Source organism: Pelobates fuscus, chromosome 2 (genome assembly GCF_036172605.1).
Source record: "Pelobates fuscus isolate aPelFus1 chromosome 2, aPelFus1.pri, whole genome shotgun sequence".
NCBI classification, from domain to species: domain Eukaryota; kingdom Metazoa; phylum Chordata; class Amphibia; order Anura; family Pelobatidae; genus Pelobates; species Pelobates fuscus.
Genome location: NC_086318.1, coordinates 356,027,611 through 356,049,566, shown reverse-complemented (window position 1 = coordinate 356,049,566; position 21,956 = coordinate 356,027,611). Strand labels below are relative to the sequence as shown.

At 38.8% G+C, this 21,956-nt stretch overlaps 1 protein-coding gene across 1 annotated transcript in view; it reads right to left on the bottom strand.

Moving 5' to 3' along the window:
- Positions 1-21,956, bottom strand: part of LOC134587341 (alanine--tRNA ligase, mitochondrial-like) — a 64,058-nt gene that overhangs the window by 37,483 nt on the left and 4,619 nt on the right. Inside the window, exons 2-7 of the mRNA XM_063443641.1 lie at positions 21,350-21,538; positions 20,206-20,351; positions 5,024-5,215; positions 3,490-3,634; positions 1,359-1,504; positions 450-558 (exon numbers count right to left, since the gene is read on the bottom strand). Coding sequence (XP_063299711.1) covers positions 450-558; positions 1,359-1,504; positions 3,490-3,634; positions 5,024-5,215; positions 20,206-20,351; positions 21,350-21,538 — 927 coding nt within the window. The remainder of the gene's footprint in view (positions 1-449; positions 559-1,358; positions 1,505-3,489; positions 3,635-5,023; positions 5,216-20,205; positions 20,352-21,349; positions 21,539-21,956) is intronic.

The window sequence follows — 21,956 nt, the reverse complement described above, 5'->3', positions numbered from 1 at the left end:
CAAGTCAGCACTTCAGGTTGTACCCACTTTTTTCCATAGAAAAGTGCGGATTCAAGAGAAATTTGCAATTTTATAAATAAATAAATAAATAAAAAGAAAGAGTCCTTAGAGCGGTGAGGGTTTTTCTTGCTCGCTTAGTTTTAATGAGCATTTAAAGTGGTAGTGAGCACGTGTAATACAAAACCATTTGATTCAACACTTCTATGAGACTATTGGTAGGGCTTCTCTATGAGAATCATTGCATTGGCAGAGCTGTGGAGAGAATACTGCCTTGGAAAAAAGGTAACTTTTTTTATTAATCATCTAAATGCCTAAATGCATAGTCAGCCACTGGCAGAGTACTGTATTTGCAAAAAAAATTACTTCATATACTGCTAAATGCTAAATATAGCTGATTGCTTAGATAAGATATCATACCATGCAATATGATGTAGACATGTTATACTTACAAGAATTTGTACAACAGTAGGGACCAGAGAGGAGAGAAAGCCGGGAGGGCAACGGAGAATCTCAGAGGAAAATCTGACAGCTCTGCGCAGGATCCGACGCAAAACAAGTCTAAGTTGTAAAGAAACCGATTGTTTATTTTTTTTAGGTCCAAATTAGCTTGTCTGACAATTACAATGGACAATATCAGCAACATGGTAGCCATGAAATTATTACAAGTTCATGGAATCATAGCAATTTGTGTTAGCGATAGAACAATATGCTACTAAGATTTACTTATTATAAAGCATGTCCCATTAGAAGTCATAAATCCTTCATTATCAAGTTTAAATTTTTAAGGAAAAAAAAAATTTAATCAATGTAACATTTATTTTAAACCCGGTATACATGGGTAGCACACAATAAAGATAAAAACAGTAATTTTGTGTATATGTTGATAGAGGATACATGCAAAATGGTATTTCCCAACTTACATGAAATGTTGCAAGATAAAGAATACTGTGAAATCATAGTGTTTAATCTCAATATTTCTGCAACTATTTAATTAAATATATGTATATAAATTAGTCACAAACCCTGCTTGTTGAGATACCGAAAATACAAGCATGTAGACAAAAATAGACATCTTCAGGATGACTTTGGTTGTTGGTAATGAAGGGTTTACTACTGAACAGAGAGGTTGCATATAATCAGGAATTAGCTTCCCCCTATTTAATCGTGCATCTTACAATACGGGTTGCACTCAACTAATCAGCTTTGATTAGATTATTAAAAGTATTTAAAACACTTCAGTATCACTTACAATGTCAGAGCTGATGTGAATCCACACTGGAAGCAGGAAATAAGCAAAATACAAGCAATGCAGATAAAATCCCAATAGTAATAACTGGGTATTGTTCCCCAGTACTTACTCTGCACCTGACATTCCAGGGTAAACGCCATCAGCTATACAAACAGACAGCGTCCTGATGTGATCTGCTATTACGCGATAAGCCATGTCTATGTGACCTAAGTCCTTTGTCCCAAGAAGACCCCGATATGGTAACACCTGGGAACCCTGAAAAACAGGCACACATAATTCATAAAATTAGAAGACAATTATCATGAACCAATAACTTAAATGAGGAATTCTGGTGACATTAGAAACATGAGACTGAAGTTGTTGTGAGATGTCTCCATACTCGAAGATGTTATTTTCAGATAACATAGTTACGCATCAATTATAATTTAATTGTTTTAAGGAAAAAAATGCGTTATTTAAAATATATGCTTTCCAGTATCTGTATTAAAAACAGGGAATACCATAACACTTATGTACTTTCATACTCACAGTGAAAGTGAGAGGAGTGAGGGTACAAACATTGCCAACTTTCGCAAATCACCACATCTATGACAGGATAACAGTGTACCACTTGGTAAACAAATTGTAATAAAAATTTGTTTTTAATTTAATTTATTTTTTGTTCTAAACCTACTGGACTAACAGAGAATCCTAAGCTGTTGTAGATGGAAAACGCAACAAACTTAGTCAAACACAATCCTCCTAAACACGCAATCACACTTTTATTAAGTTAGAATGTTAGATGGGTGATGGATATATTTATATTGATATTCATATTCTCCTGCAAAATACGTCACTGCAACTAGCCTACCATTTAATTTCACTGTTTGGCTCATTTTCCCATACTGCATGATCTCACATGGTTTAATATGCAATTTTAAACAGACAGTTCATCTAATACACAATAACAAACAATTCCATGATTGGCTGCAATCACTGCCAAAAAAGATTGGCTGGATATATATCTTCAAGGGGATGAAGCACTCGGGATTTAGTTGAACTATTTAAATTTAAAACTTGTCTTTGATTTAGCCACTTTAAAAGAACACCGTAGGCACCATGAACACTTCTACAGCTTGAACTGGTGCATGCTGTCGGCAGGCATGGGGTCCCCCCTTTCCCGCATTTACCCACCTTTTAGTAGAGATTTTCGATTCACCAGCAGTCTGAAGCCCAGCCTCCAATGATGGCCGTACTCCTGCCTGAAGTGGTTATGGTGTCTATAGTGTCGATTTAAAACAGCATATATCAAAGCTTTGTTCCACTGTCATACCTATATCAAGTTGTCACCACCTGTCGCCTGTGAAGGCTCCATCTAAATATATTATTATATTAAATATATTAAACATATCAAATATATTATTTATGTATGTGTATGTATTTTAACATAAACTTACATATATATATATATATTATATATATATATATATATATATTATATATATATATATATATATTCTATACACTTGCATCCTGTTTTCTACAACTAAAATATCTTTTTAAACAACATGTTTGTGGTTATTTTGCATTAACACATAACATACTATGACTTATAATGTAACATGCTATTACTAATACTTTTCTGTAAACAATATAAACACTCCTACAGATGTAAGGAGAATACTTCCGTGCCATTAATACATTGCATTCTTTGGGAAAAAGTAAAGCTTATGTAGAAAGTCTCTCAAACCCTCAGACTTTTTTTGCACTCTTTGAGTAATTCATGAGATGTTGCAAAGTTGAGTACCTCAATTAGTGACCAAATGGAAGAGTGATCGGTAAGTAAAACAAACTACTTTTTACAAAACGATGTGAGTCTTTGTTAAATGTAGAAAACTTCTCATGAAAACAGGAATAAGCAGCCATGGTTCCAAATATTCTATTATCCCTTTATTATATCATTATCAACTATAGACACAATGGGAGAACCAATTAATACTGGATTCAAGATCTGACAACAAGGTAAATATTCGTATTAAAAAACAAAACAAAAAAAAAAACCTACATTTAGCTCCTCTTGGTTGCAGAAAAAAAATCATTACCCACTAAAAGCTGCAGATATTATAGATCTGTATTTGTATCATATTTGTCAGATATTACGGCAGCCAAGCAATAGAACTGGCTGAATGGGCTTTATGTCAACAAATGCCATGTCAGTGCTACAATATGAACCTTGGAAAGGAGATCTTCATCAAGTGTACCTTGTGAATGGCCTCCAGTATCGGTGTGAATAGATCTGTATCATAATTTGACCTCTTTCCCTGAAGCACAGTTACCAGCCTTTCCAGACCCATTCCAGTGTCCACATGTCGTTGTGGGAGCAGCCTCAGAGTCCGATCTGCTTCGCTATCCACAAACACAGAGAAGAGACAGGTTATTTAGGATGCCACAGTCCTACTAGCCAACTGCTATTAATTTAAATAGCAACTACAGATCATCCCCATATATTCCCTATTTGTTTCTCCTGTAAGATCAAATAATTATATTTTCTTCTTGTGATCACTGTTCGTTCTTATTCTTATTTGTTAATGTTCTCCTCATTCCAGGCATTGTTTTCTGTTTGCCATTCAAAGCATCATGGGCATCTCCAAAATATATTAATTACAATGTCCTCTTCAGGTAGGTAAGATAAATGTTAAATAGAAATATATTTACCTAAAGATAGCTACCCTTTCCATCTGTACTTTCAGAAATAGAAATGTTGCTAATGTGTTTGTTTTGTTTTTTTTTGTCAATGAACAAAATGCAAAGTGAGTGAACAGAAAAAAAAATTGAATCAATTTTTGATGAGAACACGCTTTGTTCAATTGTACTCCAAAAATTAATGTTGCTTTGAAAGCAAAATCAGGGATTGTGTAGGCATATCTTCAGGAGCATGATTAATCAGTTATAGTTATAGTTTTAATAGTTGATAATGAACATTAATTTAATATATGGGTTGAAACACAAATTAAGTAAAACAAAAATAGCCGTGTAGGAGGAATACAACTGCGAGGAAAAGACAAACGTTGCTAACAAGGTGAGGTTGCAGAAGGCAGTCTAATATCAATAGTTACACAACATGGCACGGCTGAGTACAACAGCAAAACATAAAGTAGCTAAACTGCATCAGTAGGGTTTCTCCCAGGCAGACGTTTCAAGACAGACAGGGATTTCCAGATATGTGGTCAAAGCTTTTTCAGAAGAAGCACAAAGAAACAGGCACCACTGAGGACCATATACGCAGTGGCTCGCCGAAAAAACACAGTGAAGGAAATAAAAGACACATCATGCTTACTTTTCTTTATAATCAGCAGATGTACAGTAGTGTTATCAGCTCAAAATTGGCAGAAACCAGTGATGCCCATCTACTGTTGACTGAAGTGTCAAAACTTGAATTATCTTCAGCATAAAGAAAAACAAGAAGTCCTTTAAGTGATGGTATACCCTCCCCTTGATCTCAACATTATCGAGTCTGTCTGGGGTTTTTATGAAGAGACACAAGCAACTGAAGCTGTCTAAATCCACAGAAGAAATGGTCTGCTGAGTTCCTTAAAAAAAATGTGTACCTAGAAGAATTGATGCCAATTTGAATGCAAACGGTGATCACACCAAATAGTGATTAGATTTAGACTTACTTCAGTTCACTCACCGTGCATTTTGTTAATTTATACAAATAAACTATTTTAACATTTCTATTTTTGAAAGTCTTAACTTACACTTATTGGTATATAGATCCTTCTTTTACTTACTTACCGGTTATATTGTATAAATACGAGGTTCCAGATCTCCACTACATCTGGGTTGCCACAATTCACCAATGTAGAAGCATTACGTCCTCCAATGTGATCATAATGAATTTCAGTGCAGGGGCCACATGGGCCAGTCTCGCCCATTTCCCAGAAGTTGTCTTTCAATCCAAATGGCAGCAGGTGAGATGAGGGAATGCTAACAGTAACATGAGACAAGGAAAATGTAGGCATTTTTTCAGTACTTTGCATATATGCACATAATAGCAAACTGACTGTACGCTTTATGGTTATGTATTGATGGAGTGTTTGGAATAGGGAAAAACTATACCCTGGAGTGCAGAGCTCAACAACTAACGCAATTTTTAAATCGATAAAACCAATAATAATCAATTATGAAAATCGTTGTCTACTAATTTTCTTTTTGAATTGCTGATCTACACAGGGGCATAGGGCATGTTTACTCATTGTGTTATGATCGTTGCGATAAAAAATATTTTGTTACAATTGCTCTTCGAAAAAGCCGTAAAAAACTGTGAAATGCTTTGTGCCATTTAAATTTTTATTATCTAGTTTTTAATATTCAGTTTTAACCATTAATTTAAAAGCCACTGGCAACCACATTTAAGTAAGTCTTGCTCAATTCTGCTGTAATGCTGCAAAGCATAAAAGCAGGAATGGAGGAGTCGTGGTCATGGGAGAGATTTCCAAAGACATGTAGCAAAGATGATGGTAGGAGCCGCACTCAACCCCAGCAGCCACCCCGTGCTCCGGAGCAGGACCAGCAATCCCACAACGACAAGGCAACAAAGAAATTCCCCAGGCAGGTTTAATGAAACAAAAAAGAACAGCAATGTTTCGACCTCCTAACAGGTCTTTTTCAAGCTTGGAAAAGACCTCTTAGGCGATCGAAACGTTGCGGTTTCTTTTTGTTTGTTTTGTTTGTGCGGCTTTAACACTTTGAGTGCCTGGGGATTCATTTGTTGCAAAGACATGTAGCAGGCATAAACAATAAACAGATGTGGTAGCCTGGCTCGCACTTCGCAGACATATAGCATTAGTATTGGTAGTTTTGTTTTTAAATCTCCGCAAACAATGTAACAATTCACATTGGGATGGACCTGGAGCCTAACAAAACCAGATAGGCTAAATGGTCGAAGTGTGTTATAATGTATTAATTGTGTAAAAATTAATACTGGCTGATTAATCGATTATGAAAATAATCATTAGTTGTAGCCCTACGGGGAAGCACAAATAATGCAATACTACAAAGTTACAATAAGTAATGAAATTACATTAGCAGTTGATACAGTTCAAATTTTAAAATTCTACCTACATTTTAATAACAATGTATTATTTTTACATATACATATGCACACTTTATTTTTTTGCAGTTTGATCCTTTTTTAAAGATGAAATGGATGAGTATCTTGAGTGTTATTTAAAACAAAAAGCAATTTGATTACTTTAAAGGGTTATTTCAACCACCATGACCACTTCTGGTTTTAGTTGTGGTTCTAGTGGTAGGCGTCTGTAGCGTTTCTGCTTGAAACATTGCTCATCGAGATATTTGCACTTTTGTGCCTGGGGCTAGTTACAACCCTTGCATATGTGACTTTGGAAATCCAGAAAAGGTCTGGGCTGCCAAATGTCAATTCTATGCAAAAAAATACATCCGTTGCCAGAAACAGATGTAATTAGCTTCGTCCCTGAAGGCAGAGCATGTGCGTGCGCTCAGACGATTAAAGTGTCCAACCAAAGTCTTTTCTATGAGAAGCCTTTGATTGGACCTCGTGACAGCGGCCGTGTCATCAGACAGGAGAGTGCAGAACATCGCTGAAAGCGTCACTGAATGTTATATTTCAAGCAAATTTTAACTTATTTTATTATTTATTTCAAAAAATACATATACTGGAGAAATCTCGATCCAAAAACTGAGCCCCCTAACTGGCAGAAATCACAGATAATCATACTCGCTGAATGGTATCTAAAAGTCATTTCATTGAGGAGGGTTCTATGCTTCACAGATACTGACCCCTTCCTCTATTTACAGGATTATCTGAGGAAACTTGTATCCATCTTCTTTTATTCTTAAACCCCTGTGTACTACTTACTTATTTTAATATAGGTCTCTACCACTATACAACGCTATTTAGCCGTTGTTACCTTGTACATTTGACCGCACTTAATAAAGTCTGTATATTTGTAGCCATTTCTGGGAATCTCCTCTATACCTTTATTTAATCATATTACTTTAAGACACAATTTAGAGAGTATGATTGTCTGTAATTTCTTATCTACCAGCTAGGGGTCTCTGTCTTTGGATAGAGCTTTCTCGGGTATATATATTTGGGTTTATGCCCTGGGTAGACTGGTACTACCCACACTGACACTGTCTCATTAAGAGCAGTACATCTCTTTTGTTGAGTGCCTGCTGTCAGTGAGACATAACACTATTTCTTTATTATTGATTTCAGCATTCATGATGTTTTTGTTTAAGTTTAAATTGGTTTTCTTTTCTTTTGAAGAAATAAAAAAATAAATCGATCTAAAAATAGATTTCTATTTCAGATACATAGTACTGCAAATGCTTTTCAGCATACAATATGGATTAGTTATGTAGCATGAGACTGTATTATTAATGCCACATTTAAATTATTGGTAAATAATATTAGGCCAACTTAATTGAACTTCTGTCTGCAGAGATAACATGCACTTTTCACAGAAAAAAAATCTTATAAAATAAACAAAGAACAGTAAAAGACCTTAAAACAGAAAAAGACCTAAAGTCCCCAAGACGTCAACAAAGTGGTCTGGCTGCAGTTGTACTGTATGTTTAACGCTGCAATGTAAAACACTGACGTTCTGGAGAAACTGCAATGTTTACATAGCAGGGTTAAACACACACTACAATGGCTGTCATACTGACAAAAACTGGAAGTGCTTCCTGTTGCAGTAACAGAGTAAAACTTTATCACTTGACTAGAGCTCTCATATGATAACATTGACGTAATGCTTTCCTATGGGAAGATTTGATGCATGTGTTGGATTGGACTGTCACCAGGCCATGCCTCATCTGTGACGCTGTAAGAGGATGAGAGGTAAGCCGTGCCAAGGGAGACTCAGCGATGGGGAGAAAAAAAAAAGTGAAATAATTTTTATTTATTTTTTAATACTTTTTATGCCGAATGGGAGAGGACCATAAACTTAGGGCCAGGAACAATAAAGTGGAATATAGGCGTGTATTACAAACATGAGTGATTAATCTATTAAACTGGAGATAGTTCACCTTGCAATAATGTCATCATTATATATGTATTTCTAATTTCTAAAAAGTTATTATCGATATTATTCTCAAAATGAAATATTCATCTGGTTCCAAATGTTAAAGTTCATAACAAACATCAAGAACGCACCCAAACCACTTTAGCTTCATGAGTTCATCCTGGGCCAGTGCCTCTGTCATTCTTGTCCTGCAGTGTAAATCATTGCCATTTCATAGAAACAGCAATATTTACTTTCTGCAGCTAAACCCCCCCCCCCCCCCAGTGCCTTTTAGGATGAAAGCCACTAGAGGGACCTTCCTGGTTGAAGACCAAGTACAACTCGACTCTTCAAGTTCTGCATCCTCAAACTTTAGTAATCCTTTGGTGCTGTGTGAGGTCCCTTGTCCCTGCTGGAGCCAAAAGTAAGAGAGATAGGACTTTTCTACGTGTGAAATCTGTGAGTGTGGCAACATGTCTCTAAATGTGGGTGGTAGGGTGTCTGTCTAACAGTGTAGATCAGTGGGTAAATCTTTGTGTCTGTCTGGTGGTGTGTATTTGTGTGTGTCTGTAAATTAGTTTATTTATCTAGGTTTGCAGGAAACTGAGCGTATGTCTGGGAATGTGTATCTGTAAGTGAGTTTGTATGGGTGTTTATGTCTGGGAATTGGTGCCAGGTGGAGCACACAATATAGGCTCTGCAATATTTGATGCCAACTCCTAATACTGATCCTCCTCTTTCGCTCTCCCTCCAAGTTTGTGGTACCAACATCAGTCCATCCTTGCAAGCGCGCTGTCTTGGCGTCATACTTGACTCTGGTCTCACCTTTGAGCCTCACATCCAGCATGTTGCCAAATCCTGTAGATTCCATCTTAAAAACATAGCCCGCATCCGCCCCTTTCTTGCACCAGATACTACCAAGGAGCTTGTCCATGCTCTAGTAATTTCCCGCATGGATTATTGTAACCCTCTCCTGATTGGTCTTCCCAATAGCCGTACTGCACCCTTACAGTCCGTAATGAATGCTGCTGCTAGATTGATTTTCCTCTCTAGTCGTTTCTCTCACACCTCACCCCTCTGCCAGTCCTTACATTGGCTTCCTGTATGCTATAGGAGTCAATTCAAGGTACTAACTCACACCTATAAAGCACTGAACAACTCTAGCCCCTCTTATATCTCCTCACAGATCCATAGGTATGTCCCTTCTCGGTCTCTCCGTTCTGCCCGTGACCACCTCCTGTCCGTTGTCCGCACTCGTACGGCCAACTCGCGCTTGCAGGACTTCTCACGGGCGGCTCCCTTCCTATGGAATAGCCTGCCTACCGCCATCAGACTCTCCCCTAGTCTTGCATCTTTTAAGAAGTGCCTTAAAACCCATCTCTTTAGGAAAGCTTATGGCCTCCAAGACTAACCCTTACCTCACATACCTGTCTCTTGCCCTCTCCTAAAGGGCAGCCCACCTTATTTGATTGTAAATTCCTGTCCTAATGTGTTTTACACCCCACCTCCTATAGAATGTAAGCTCGTTTGAGCAGGGTCCTCTTCAACCTATTGTTCCTGTAAGTTTATTTGTAATTGTCCTATTTATAGTTAAATCCCCCTCTCATAATATTGGAAAGCGCTACGGAATCTGTTGGCGCTATATAAATGGCAATAATAAATAAATAATAAATAAATAAACTCTGCAGCTTATCTTACAGTTTTTGTATCAGTGCTACAGTTATTACTAAGGTATGGCAATCTTATGGGTAATATAGGTTGTAGTGTAGGGGTTGCTGTGTAAGGATTAACAGTCAGAGTCAGAGCCTGCAGCTCGGCCTCCAATGATGGTATGGTGAATGCAGATTACACTCAGCCATTCATACCACGGATAGTAGGCACAAACTGAAAACATACAGATGCATAATCAAGCCCATGCCTTCATACAGAGGCATAGGCAAGGACATGCATCGATATAGAATTCGGTTTACCTTAAATTGAGTCTTATGGACTAAAAAGGAGTGAACAGAAAATAAGATAGTGGGCACCACCAAAGGCGCTATACCCGAAGGAACAGTGCCAGGAGTGTCCACCTATCTTAGGTACCGAAATGAGACTCCAGGGCTCTCTAGGGACTTAACCCCAATAGAAATGACAAACACAGAAAGAAATATGCAAATAGTCACACCACTAGCAATGTCTTGAGACTAAAAGCATCTCCTGGAAATACAGATAGTACTGTGGATAATCTATATAAAGATGAATACCAAATGGCTATAAGCAGTAGGTATATATCGCTAGATCAACTGATCGAAAATAATACTAAGTAACCTAATAAGCTCCTATGTATCAAGAGTATAGAACAGGTCAAGGTATCATATATACAGGTGTAGTTCAATATAAAAATAAAATGTGAGCTTTATTGAAAGCGGCTCTAAATAGAAGAGAACCACCACCAGTATATCTCATACCTGTTGGATACTATAAAGATTCTCCTCAAAGTTCCTGTCCCATAGTATTGTTAAACTTCAAATCCTATTATATTGTATAAACTGGTAGTTCCATAAAGGACATCAAATGTAACAATCTGTAGCATTCCTTTTGGATACCAGAAAAAATGGTCTTGGATTAGTAGTGATTAATGGGATATAGTAAAAAATGTATGGATTTATGTCCAATATCTCAAATGGTACAGAGGATGTCAGGGCACCCCGGTCTCCCCTTCCCCTACCTGTCAGCGAGCGGCGTCCTCTCTGCTCCAGGCGCCGCTCGCGTCCACCTCCTCGCCTCCCAGCGGCAGCATTTATGCGAACGCCAGGGTCGGTCACGCGACCCGGCGTTAAAGTCACAGTACCATATCTCCCACGTGTGATTGTTAATTCTGATTGGAAGTTATCCAATCAGAATTAACCATAGGATTTATATACTTACCTTTCCTGTCTCTCAGTGCCCTGTTGTGGTCTTGTGATACCTGTATTGCAGTCTGTTCGTGCGTCTCTCTCTGGTTACCGATTATTTGGCTTGTTATTCCGATTTTCCCGTATTCTCCATTCCTTTGACCTCGGCTTGTTTCCCGTTCTCCTGTTTTCTGGCTCCCTTGTCTCCTGACTATTCTTAGTCTGCTTAACCCGGCCATTCTAAGGACCGGTATTACACCCTTTACTTTCTGTGACCTGTTAGCGTGTTAGGTTCCCGAATCGTGACAGAGAATAAATGCTGTCAAAGGTTTGTAAGAGAAGAGAGTAGGCAGTAGAAGTTCCGTAGTCAGTTTAAAAGAAGATGACAGTTCAAAGTTAAAAAGCCTCTCTCCCTGGTAAACTAGCTAGACAGACATAGGAGCAAAAAGATCAGATAATAAAGTTATATTATAATATCATAATTAAATAAAGTGTGCTAAACAAAAAAGTGCCCAGTGCCCATAACCCAGGAAGAAAAAACGCCTGACGCACGTTTCGGTGCTAAATGAGATGCACTTTCGTCAGGGGCCAACAGTCTAATGACCAGAATCTAGCTTAAATACATGGTATCGCCAAGAATTCGATCTACCTGCAGCCAATGGTGTGATTGAGGGAGAGTGTGGCAAACATAGCCACTTACTGAATGTAATTGTATATTTTCTGCTATTTCCCGTATCGTCTGTTTCCCCGATTAAAAGATCCATGTATAAAGCATTTGTGTGTTACAGCACACGAATACCGCTAGCATTCAGCTTGGTTAGCCATGAACAGTGAATCTCCGCACTGTTCATGGAACAAGCAAAGTACCGAATGGGAGATCACCCCCAGTAGGTCGTGTGTCTCCAATTAGGTACTTTGCAACATTGTATCCGTGCCCAATTAATGTATGTTGCGGGTGGCCGCCGTTCGTGTACAGTACACGTGGCAGCGGCCATCTTTGTTCTCGGAGACCCAGCGGGGTTTTGTCGTCGAGTGCCTGGAACTAAATTCGGCTACTAGGCAACACAAGCCCCGCTGGACTTCCAAGCCGTTCGGGGGTTTTCTTCTTTCGGGAAGCTCATTCCCTCAGTTAGTACAACTGTTTTAAGCCGAGTGGTCCTGACCATGTAAAATGAATGGCGTTCGTTTTTTTTGTGCTGGGATCTGAGCGCAAGTTCCAGCTATGTAATAAGGGGTTTATTAGCTGCATAGCAGGAATATTATGTCAGTTATAGATTTTTATGTATAAACTGTATTTTTCTGTACCAAGAGATAATCCCATTAACAATGCATTCTGGGGTAATTATCGCTCTAGCACAGCAGTGTATGATGGGTAATCAGCCTGTAAGCTCAGTTCCCCATGTAGTTCACAACTGGACAACCCCTGTAATGTGACTTGGAAAACCCCTTACATTTGTAACTGCATAAATACTGTGACCTGTGATTAAAACCTCAGTTGACCTCCAAGCTATGTGTCATCTAGTTCTTGGGAGAAAGGGATTATAACTACGCTACCTGCATTTTGCCTACTTTTTACCTGCTTCACTCTGTCTACCAGCGGAGATACCGTGGATAATACTACTACTCCTCTACAGAGAGTATCCACATCATGATGCAATACCGGCTTGATTAGTGCCTTGTGACGAATTGTCAGTCTAATCTTGATTGGTTAGTATGCTCTAGTGGGAGGGAGCCGTGGTCCCTCCCCATGTGGTGTATGCAGGGCGGGATGAAACGTCCGTCTACAACTCCGGGTTCGCCAATGATTAGTAATTGGGCGGGTTTACAAACGGACCCGTCCAATGAGTAATGAGTGGGCAGATATACCAATGAACCCGTCCAACACGGCGAATTGTTACCCATTACGACTATATTCTCATGGAACGTATCTCAGTGATGGGTATTTACTCCCATCATGTTAAGGCATCCCTTGGCTGGTGGGTTACTGTCCCAATATAAAAGTCTAAAAATGTATATCGAAAAAAAAAATAAAAAAATATATATATATATATGAAAAAGAAAAAAAAACACAAAAGATCTTGCACTCCACCTGTCCAGTTTTTCAATGCCCGGTGCTTGACATTTGATGTTTTAGTAAAGAAAATAAAAGTTAATTTTTATAAAGTCCCTGGAGTGCTATCTTTGGAACTTCCTTTATATATATATATAGTGTGACACATAGATACTGTATATTGATTGATCCCTAGAATGTACCCTATACCTATATATAGGTCCCATGGTTTCATATATGTGCCATTTCTTACCACATTGGAACAATTTTCTTCATTGTCTATTTGAACATATTCGTCTGGTTCAATATATACAAGAAGTCTTATATGACGCTCTATTACTCTATAATATGGCTATATACATATATTGGGCTAACAATAACCATATGGGTTATAGATTGATTCTTATGCAATCGGCTCCATATATTTCTTTGGAACATGTGCACACTATATCCGGTGGTTGTCAAGCTCACATAATTAGTAGATACTTGGGAGATCCCCTTAGCAAATTTAACTTCCATTATGTGAATATATATATATATATATATATATATATATATATATATATATATATATATATATATATATATATATATATATATATACACACACACACACACATACATACATATATACACTAGGTGGAAATCATATAGTAAACACCAAAAGCTAGGTATCCGTATTTGTAATATTCAAGCAAAATTAAATAAAATTAAACCACTATAACTACTATTTACACGTGTATCGGCCAAATAAAAAAATATATTTATAATTTAGTCTGAGATAAAGGATGTATAAGAAAACCCTTAATTTAGACCCAGAAGGGATAAAGTCTTAAGCTTATCTATCCCAAAACTCTCTCTTTGTAAGCGTTTTGTGTCTAAATCACCCCCTCTCGGTCCAAGTGTGACTTTTTCAATGCCACAGAATCAGATTCCCTCAGGTGAACCCCCATGATGTAATTTTAGGTGTTTTGAGACAGGAGTATCAATCTCCTGGGTTCACATGTTCATCTATCCTAAGCTTAAAGTTATGAGATGTTTTACCCACATAGAGTTTATTGCATGAGCATGTGAGGAGGTATACCAAGCCTTTTGACTGACAGTTAAAGAACGTTCTAAAGCTTTCGACAGAGTTAAATGGCCCTACTTATTTACACTGTTGTCGCATTTAGGCTTTCCAGAGCAGGCTATAACTTTAATAAAAGCTATGTACAGCAATGTACGAGCGCAGGTGAGGATCTCAGGAGCCCCACTCCGCCCATTTCGACTCTACAGGAGGTCCTTGGAGAATAAGGGTAAATCTCTGGGTACAAAGCGAACATGGCTAAGTCTAGCACCCTCCCGATCAGTGTCCCTGAGACAGATATAACCTTAATACATGACACACATCACATACATATTGAACGCCTTTCGATTAAATATTTAGGTATTCGATTGACGGAAAACACAGACAACTTATATATATCTAGTAGCTGTTTGAACAAAACTATGCACCACTGATAAAACAGCTGATTAAGGAAATGGAAACATGGACTAATAATCCTAAATTGTGGATAGGGAGGATTCATGCTGTTAAGATGAATGTGTTGCCTAGGATCCTATTTCTATTCCAAACACTACCTATACACCTCTCTAAGGCACACCTTTCACCCCTGCAGCAAGCTATAGGGAACTTTATATGGCAAAATAAACGTTACAGGATATCGAGACACCTCTTATACAGGCCAAAAACGAGGGGTGGACTGGGGTTACCAAACCTATATTTTTATTACGTTGCGGCACAATTGACGCAAGTAGCAATGTGGCACTCACCACCGGGAGAAAGGACGTGGGTAGATTTAGAGTCCCTCATGGTGGGAGCGGATCTTCCACAATTTCTCATATGGGTTCCTAAAGACCATAGGCCCTTGATAAGGGTCACGTGCCCAACAATACTCAACTCCCTGTACATTTGGGACTCCTCCATGCATAAATATAGTCTGGCATCAGCCCCATCCCCCCTGATGCCATATCTCTGCAATAGGGCTTTCCCTCCAGGCATGTCAGCTAGGGATTTCCGAAATCTAGAACAAGTAGGTCTATAACGCATTTGCCATCTTTATCAGGGCACAGAGGTCGTGTGATTTGACACATTGAGGCAAAGGGGTCACCTTACACCATCTGATTTCTTTAGATATTTACATATTAAAGATTTTGCAAAACTTCCGCACATCCAAGCAGCGGCACAAAAAACACTGACGTTCTACGAACGCATATGTATACAGGAAACCATGCCTCGAGGCCTCATAATGCTGCTGTACGTCCACCTCTGCTCGGAAACCAGGGAACGGGGTGGACTTACTTAACACCTGTTAAACTGTATCACATGAACAAGATTCCAACAGACATTTGCTGGAGGGGGTGTGGAATGAAAGGAACATACATCCACATCTGGTGGGAATGCCCACAGATAGAAAGCTTCTGGAACCAGATTAAAGATCTATTAACCCAAGTATTTTCTAGAGCCCCCGCGCTAGACCCATGGCTATATTTACTAAGTAGATCAATCGACGGGTGGTCCAGGAATGAACAAAAGCTCATACACAAAATTACCTCAGCAACTAGACGAGAGGTGGCTTCAGATTGGCTTAAACAAAGCACACCCTCTATAGTCATAAAAAGGATCAAGGAGGTACACTTAATGGATGACCTACCAGCCAGAGTTAGAGGAACCTTGAAAACTTTTCAGAAGATCTGGGACCCATGAGCGAATAGCCCCTCCCTCCCCCCCCCCCCGTATAGCTAGGGACTTGTACTTCTGGGTAAACGAGAACCAGAACGCGATCATATCGCCCCACCCCCCACCCACGCTCTTCTTTTCATCTTGCTCTATCTAATCTTTATCTATCTTATTAGCTGTAACTAATCCCCGACCTCAAGGAGAGGACTTAACGCGAACGATGTGAAATAGATTTGTATTTGCTATTTTATATCTATTGTACTAATATTGCATTGGGTCAGAAACTCTGCCAGGAATATATCTGTATTTTATGTCAACTCTAAAAAAATAAAAATAAAAAAAATTGAATGTTACATAGTTACATAGCTGAAAAGAGACTTGCGTCCATCAAGTACAGCCTTCCTCACATTTGTTTTTTGCTGTTGATCCAAAAGAAGGCCAAAAAACCCAGTTTGAAGCACAATTTTGCAACATGCTAGGAAAAAAAATCCTTCTTGACCCCAGAATGGCAGTCAGATTTATCCTTGGATCAAACAGTTATTACCCTACATTGAAAGATTATATCCTTGAATATTCTGTTTTTGCAAGTATGCATCTAGTAGCTGTTTGAACATCTGTATGGACTCTGATAAAACCACCTGTGGCAAATCCAGCCACTGTACATTGTCCTTTATGTATCTATATACTGTTCTGCATACGTGTATACACCTTTAAGAACCAAGCGCTTGTATTCTGTGTAAAATGGTTCAGGGGAATGATAGCATTCGTATGCTGCCGGCATACAAAACCGCCAGCATTCCTACAATCGTTTCACGAACGGTGAATTTCAACACCATTCGTGAAATGAAAAAACTACCGAATGAAGACCACACACAGGAGGTCGTGTGGCTCCCATTAAGGATTGCAACATTGTTGCAATCGGTAATTAAGAGGATTCGGGGTGGCCGTCATTCGGCTACCGACCACGTGGCGGTTGGCCATCTTGGATCCTTTGTTAGCCCAGCGGTATTTGGTCGTCGAGCGCCTGGAACTAAAATCGGCTACTCGGCGGCACGGATACCGCTGGACTTCCAAGCCGTTCGGGAGCCCCGGTCCTTCGGTAATGTGTTTCTATAGAGTCATTCGGTAGTTTGAAGGTAACTTAGAAAATATGTGTATTTCGTGCGGCGTTCGGTTATTTAAGCTGGGATCGGAGCGGCACTTTCACGCAATGTGCACTCAGACCCCAGCTATCTACCGAACGTCCGTTCGTATAAATCTACCGAATAAAATGTAAGTTATGTATTTTTATATAGAATAGTGGTTCTGCTGCACGAGGGGATAATCCACTTAACTGCATATTCTAGTGGGAGTGTCCCTCTCGTGCAGCAGTGTATTATGAGAGAAATGTCCAGGTTGTTAAGTTCCCCATGTAGTCCCCTACTGTACAACCCCTGTAATGGCAGTAGGGAAACCCCTTGCATGTGGAATCACATAAATACTGTGACCTGTGAATAAAGAACTCAGTTGACTCCCAGCCTATGTTTCGTCTAGTTCTTGGGAGGGAAGGATTCTTACTACGCTACCTGGAATATTGTATGCTGTACCTGCCTATGCTGATTATTGCCTGTGTTCCTGTCTACCAGCGGAGATATTGTGGATTATACTACCTCTCCGCTACACCACCTCTCAGGCGATGTTTTTCTAAACTAAATAGGTTTAAATTTGTTAACCTTTCTTCATAGCTGATATGTTCCATTCCTTGGAACATTGCACATTGTTGCACAGTTTGTTGTCTATAACAATTCCCAAGTCCTTTTCATGTGTTGTTATCCCAATTCGCTTCCATTAAGGGTATACGTTGCTTGTGTATTCTTTACGCCTAAGTGCATAACTTTGCATTTTTCAACATTAAATTTCATCTGCCATTTGAGTGCCCAGTCCCCCAGTCTATCTAAATCCCTCTGCAGCAAGGTAATATCTTGCTCACATTGTATTACTTTACAGAGTTTGGTGTCATCTGCAAACACTGAAACATGACTTTCAACGCTGTCTTCAAGATCATATATAAACATGTTAAATAGAAGGGGTCCCAGAACAGACCCCTGAGGGACACCACTTGCCACCTCTGTCCAGCTTGAAAATTTACCATTAATGACAACTCTTTGTACTCTGTTTTTAAGCCAATGTTCTACCCAAGAAAAAGCATTTTCATCGAGACTGATTTCCTTGAGTTTGAACACTAATCTATTGTGTGGAACTGTATCAAAGGCCTGCAACACCCTGATCTATACGTCTACTTACTTCTTCGTAGAACGCAATCAAGTTAGTTTGACATGACCTGTTCTAACGTTAAATTCTTAAGTGTTCGTGGAATCTGAGAATTTCTTGGATGGTCGACGTATGAATTTGCAGGCCTTACACCTGCCACACTGGTAGGTGCCCATCACTGGAGATTTAAGCCATGTTTGCTTATGTGGGGTGGTTCTGAAATGACTAGGGACCAAAATGTCTTTGATATTGCGTCCTCTTCTTGCTGTAACTGAGGCATGAGGAGTTATCACTTTGTGTATGTGTGGATCTTGGTGCAATAGGGGCAAGAGTATTCCAAGAATCTTTACTATTGAGTGCCAGCCGGCATCAAAGTTCCCTATGCATCTAATGGTCTCCTGTGAGGGTTCTTTGTGGATATCCTCTGCTAGAAGTTCCTTGCGGTCCGCTAGAAGTGCGCGCTTATATGCCATCTTAAGGCATCTATTTGGATAGTCCTTGTTTCTAAACTGGTTTTTCAGTGTCTTAGCCTTCAGTTTAAAATCCTCTATTGTGAAACAATTGCGTCGAAGGCGCAAATATTGTCCCACTGGTATACCGTTTTTGAGGGCTGGAGGATGATAGCTATCCCAGTTTAGGAAATTATTGGTCGCTGTCGGTTTGCGATACAGTGTAGTCATCAGGTAACCATCATCCATAATCATAATAGTGATATCTAGAAAATTAATTTTCTCCCCCCCCTATTTTGCTGGTCAGTCTCAGATTAATGTCATTGGTGTTGAGTACTGCAACAAATTCTTTGAAAATTTCGATGGCACCCGTCCATACTATTAGAATATCATCGATATATCTTTTCCGAAGTCTGATATATCTGATGTACCTATCCAAGTTTGTGCCAAACACCGTAGTCTTTTCCCACTAACCCAGGTGGAGGTTGGCATATGAGGGGGCACAAGCCGTCCCATAGCTGTCCCTCTCACCTGGTGGTAGTATTTGCCTTGGAAAATGAAATAATTGTGTGTCAGGATAAAATGCATCAAATCCTGAACAAATTGGTTATGTCTTGGAGATGCTGCTGGGTGTATGTCTAGCAAGGCTTTTAGATGTTGCAAGCCTACCTCATGTGGGATAGAGCTATATAAGCTCTCAATGTCCAGACTGCATAGGATGGCATTATCAGACAACTTTGTTCCATATATAGTATTTAATGTGTGTTTGGTATCTTTGATATGAAGGGAGTTCGATAACTGATTTCCTCATAATCTGATCCACGTATACACTCACATTTTGAGTCAAGTTGGATCTGCCTGAGACAATTAGTCTACCATTAAGTACAGGTTGCTGTTTATGTACTTTTGGAAGTGAATAAAAGGTGGCAGTCACAGGATTTTTTTATAAACATAAAATTATATTCATCCTTAGAGATCAGAGATAGTGAAAATGCTTCGTCTAGAATATATTTGAGTTCTACTAAGTATTTTTTCGTGGGATCCCTGCTTAATATTCATAGGTATCTCTATCTTCAATTAATCTTTGCAACATAGAAACATAATCAGTCTTGTTTAAGATAACTGTGTTGCTACCTTGATTTAAATCAACTTGATTTAAATTAAACCCACCCTGTTAATAGCTGACTTTCAATGTTTTATTTAAAGATGTAGTTTACAGAGAAAAGATGGTTCTTCTTTAATGTAACTGAAATTTGCTATATATACTAACTGCCAAATTACCGATAAATTAAATTGAACTTTATGAAAATGAGCAAAACCATACTGATCTACATTATTCTTGAGTTGGAGGTTGAATAGCTCAGAAGTGAAATATATATATATAAAGGACCATTGTGAGCCTCAGGCTTGAAAAAGGCTCTCATTAAACATTGCTTTTGTGTCATCAATAAAACTGCTGGTGGAGAACATGTGCCTTCTTCTTCTGCATGCATTAAATGTGCTATGACACATTAAGTATGTAATTCTAGTAACCTGTAGCTATCAGGATATTTTTTATCACATGATTTATTTTGTACTTACCCCAGGCTGAGCCAAATTTCTTTAGTCTCCTCATCAGCTGCCAGTCCCAGCGCTGGATCTCCACCAAAATAAGTGACGTAGAGGCGTTCTGCAGGAATCTGATATCCATCAGTGAGGAGAGCCCAGGCCATGGTACATGTTTTCTCCTAAGAAAAAGGCAATAGGTAACCTTAAGAAAGGTATATAAATAACAGATGAAACTAGTATCTTGTAATACCCTTTTTTTACTATCAGAACTTTGAAGTGGTCATGTTGCCCGCTAGCGCTGCCACGAGGCAAATAGTATTTACAATTATTGTTTGGTTGCAAAAGCAATGAATGGTAACTTGGTAATTTTGCAAATGCGTATCTTTCTAAATGACATTCACTGACAAGTTTTGTTTTTTCCCCAAATGTCCCATTCTACATTTCTATAGTATTTGAAATTATTTGAAAGCACAAAAGATGATTTTCAAATTGACACAAATGTATTCAGTGAATAATGCAGAGGTGTGGAATAAAAAAAAAAAAAAAATGTACTTGTCCGCCATGACAATCTATTTGTCCTGACACAAAATACAATAGTTTACAAAGATTTGGATCTCTGGCAAGAGACCTGGACATTGACATAAACTCATGGAGTTTTCACAAATACAAAATCGTTTGTCTGGAAATTCTGTGACTCCACTACAGCCACACCATGGCTATATTTGCATCAGTTGTTCAGCTTTATGAATTACCCTTGAGTGCCTAACCCTATGACCTCCCCGAGTGTATCCCACTGTCATAATGTGTGTGTTGATTTTATGTCATGTGTGTGTTGTGCAATGAGTGCTGCACCACTGTGCTTGGTCTGTACGATTTACATATATGTGGTGTGTGCTGTCTATATGCAATGTTTGTTTATGTAATGTGTGGTATGTGCTGGCTGTATGTGATGTGTGTGTGTGGTGTGTGCTGGCTGTATATGATATGAGAATTGTCAACACGGTCAAAATCCCACCACTTTCAGCAAAGTTTGTCCATCCAGTCATTTGATGTTTGGCATACAGAACCAAATAACTTCCCTTTTAAGGAACATCCCCAAAGTCTTCAGTTTATTGTAATTGTTATTGGTTTAGCAAAAACGCTGACTGCTAACAATTAACAACAGCAAGAGCCATACCTTAAAGTAATCACCAAAAGACCAGTTACCGAGCATCTCGAAGAAAGTATGATGATATACATCTTTCCCAACATCGTCCAGATCATTGTGCTTCCCGCCTGCCCTCACACACTTTTGGCTGTTTACCACTTTACGATACTGTGCCATCTCACTGCGAGGATCCACCATGCCAAGGAAAATGGGTTTAAACTGTAAAGGCGGTGTTATGCAAAAAAAGTTATTATGCAACTATCACTGCAAGGTGCAAAACAGTGAAACAGTAGGGCTGGGCTTGGCAAATATTCATATTTGAACTGCAATTGTTATGTTTGTTTTGAGCAAAGGTTTCATTTCTCCCTCTTTCCTTGTTTTTACCTAAGCTTCACATTTTATCAAAATTAAAAATAGAATACAGTGATACTGATAAATTTAAGAGTTCAATGACCAATCTTTTATACATATCTGGTCTTATAAATAAATACTCAGGGATACACTCTTTCCCTGGTTGTTCACCAAAATGTAAAGTTTAACAAACTTATACACACCCCCACCCTGCACTTTGTTTTATATGGATATAGAGCTCCGATATACGGAATGCACACTTTTGTTATACCCGTCTACACAATGT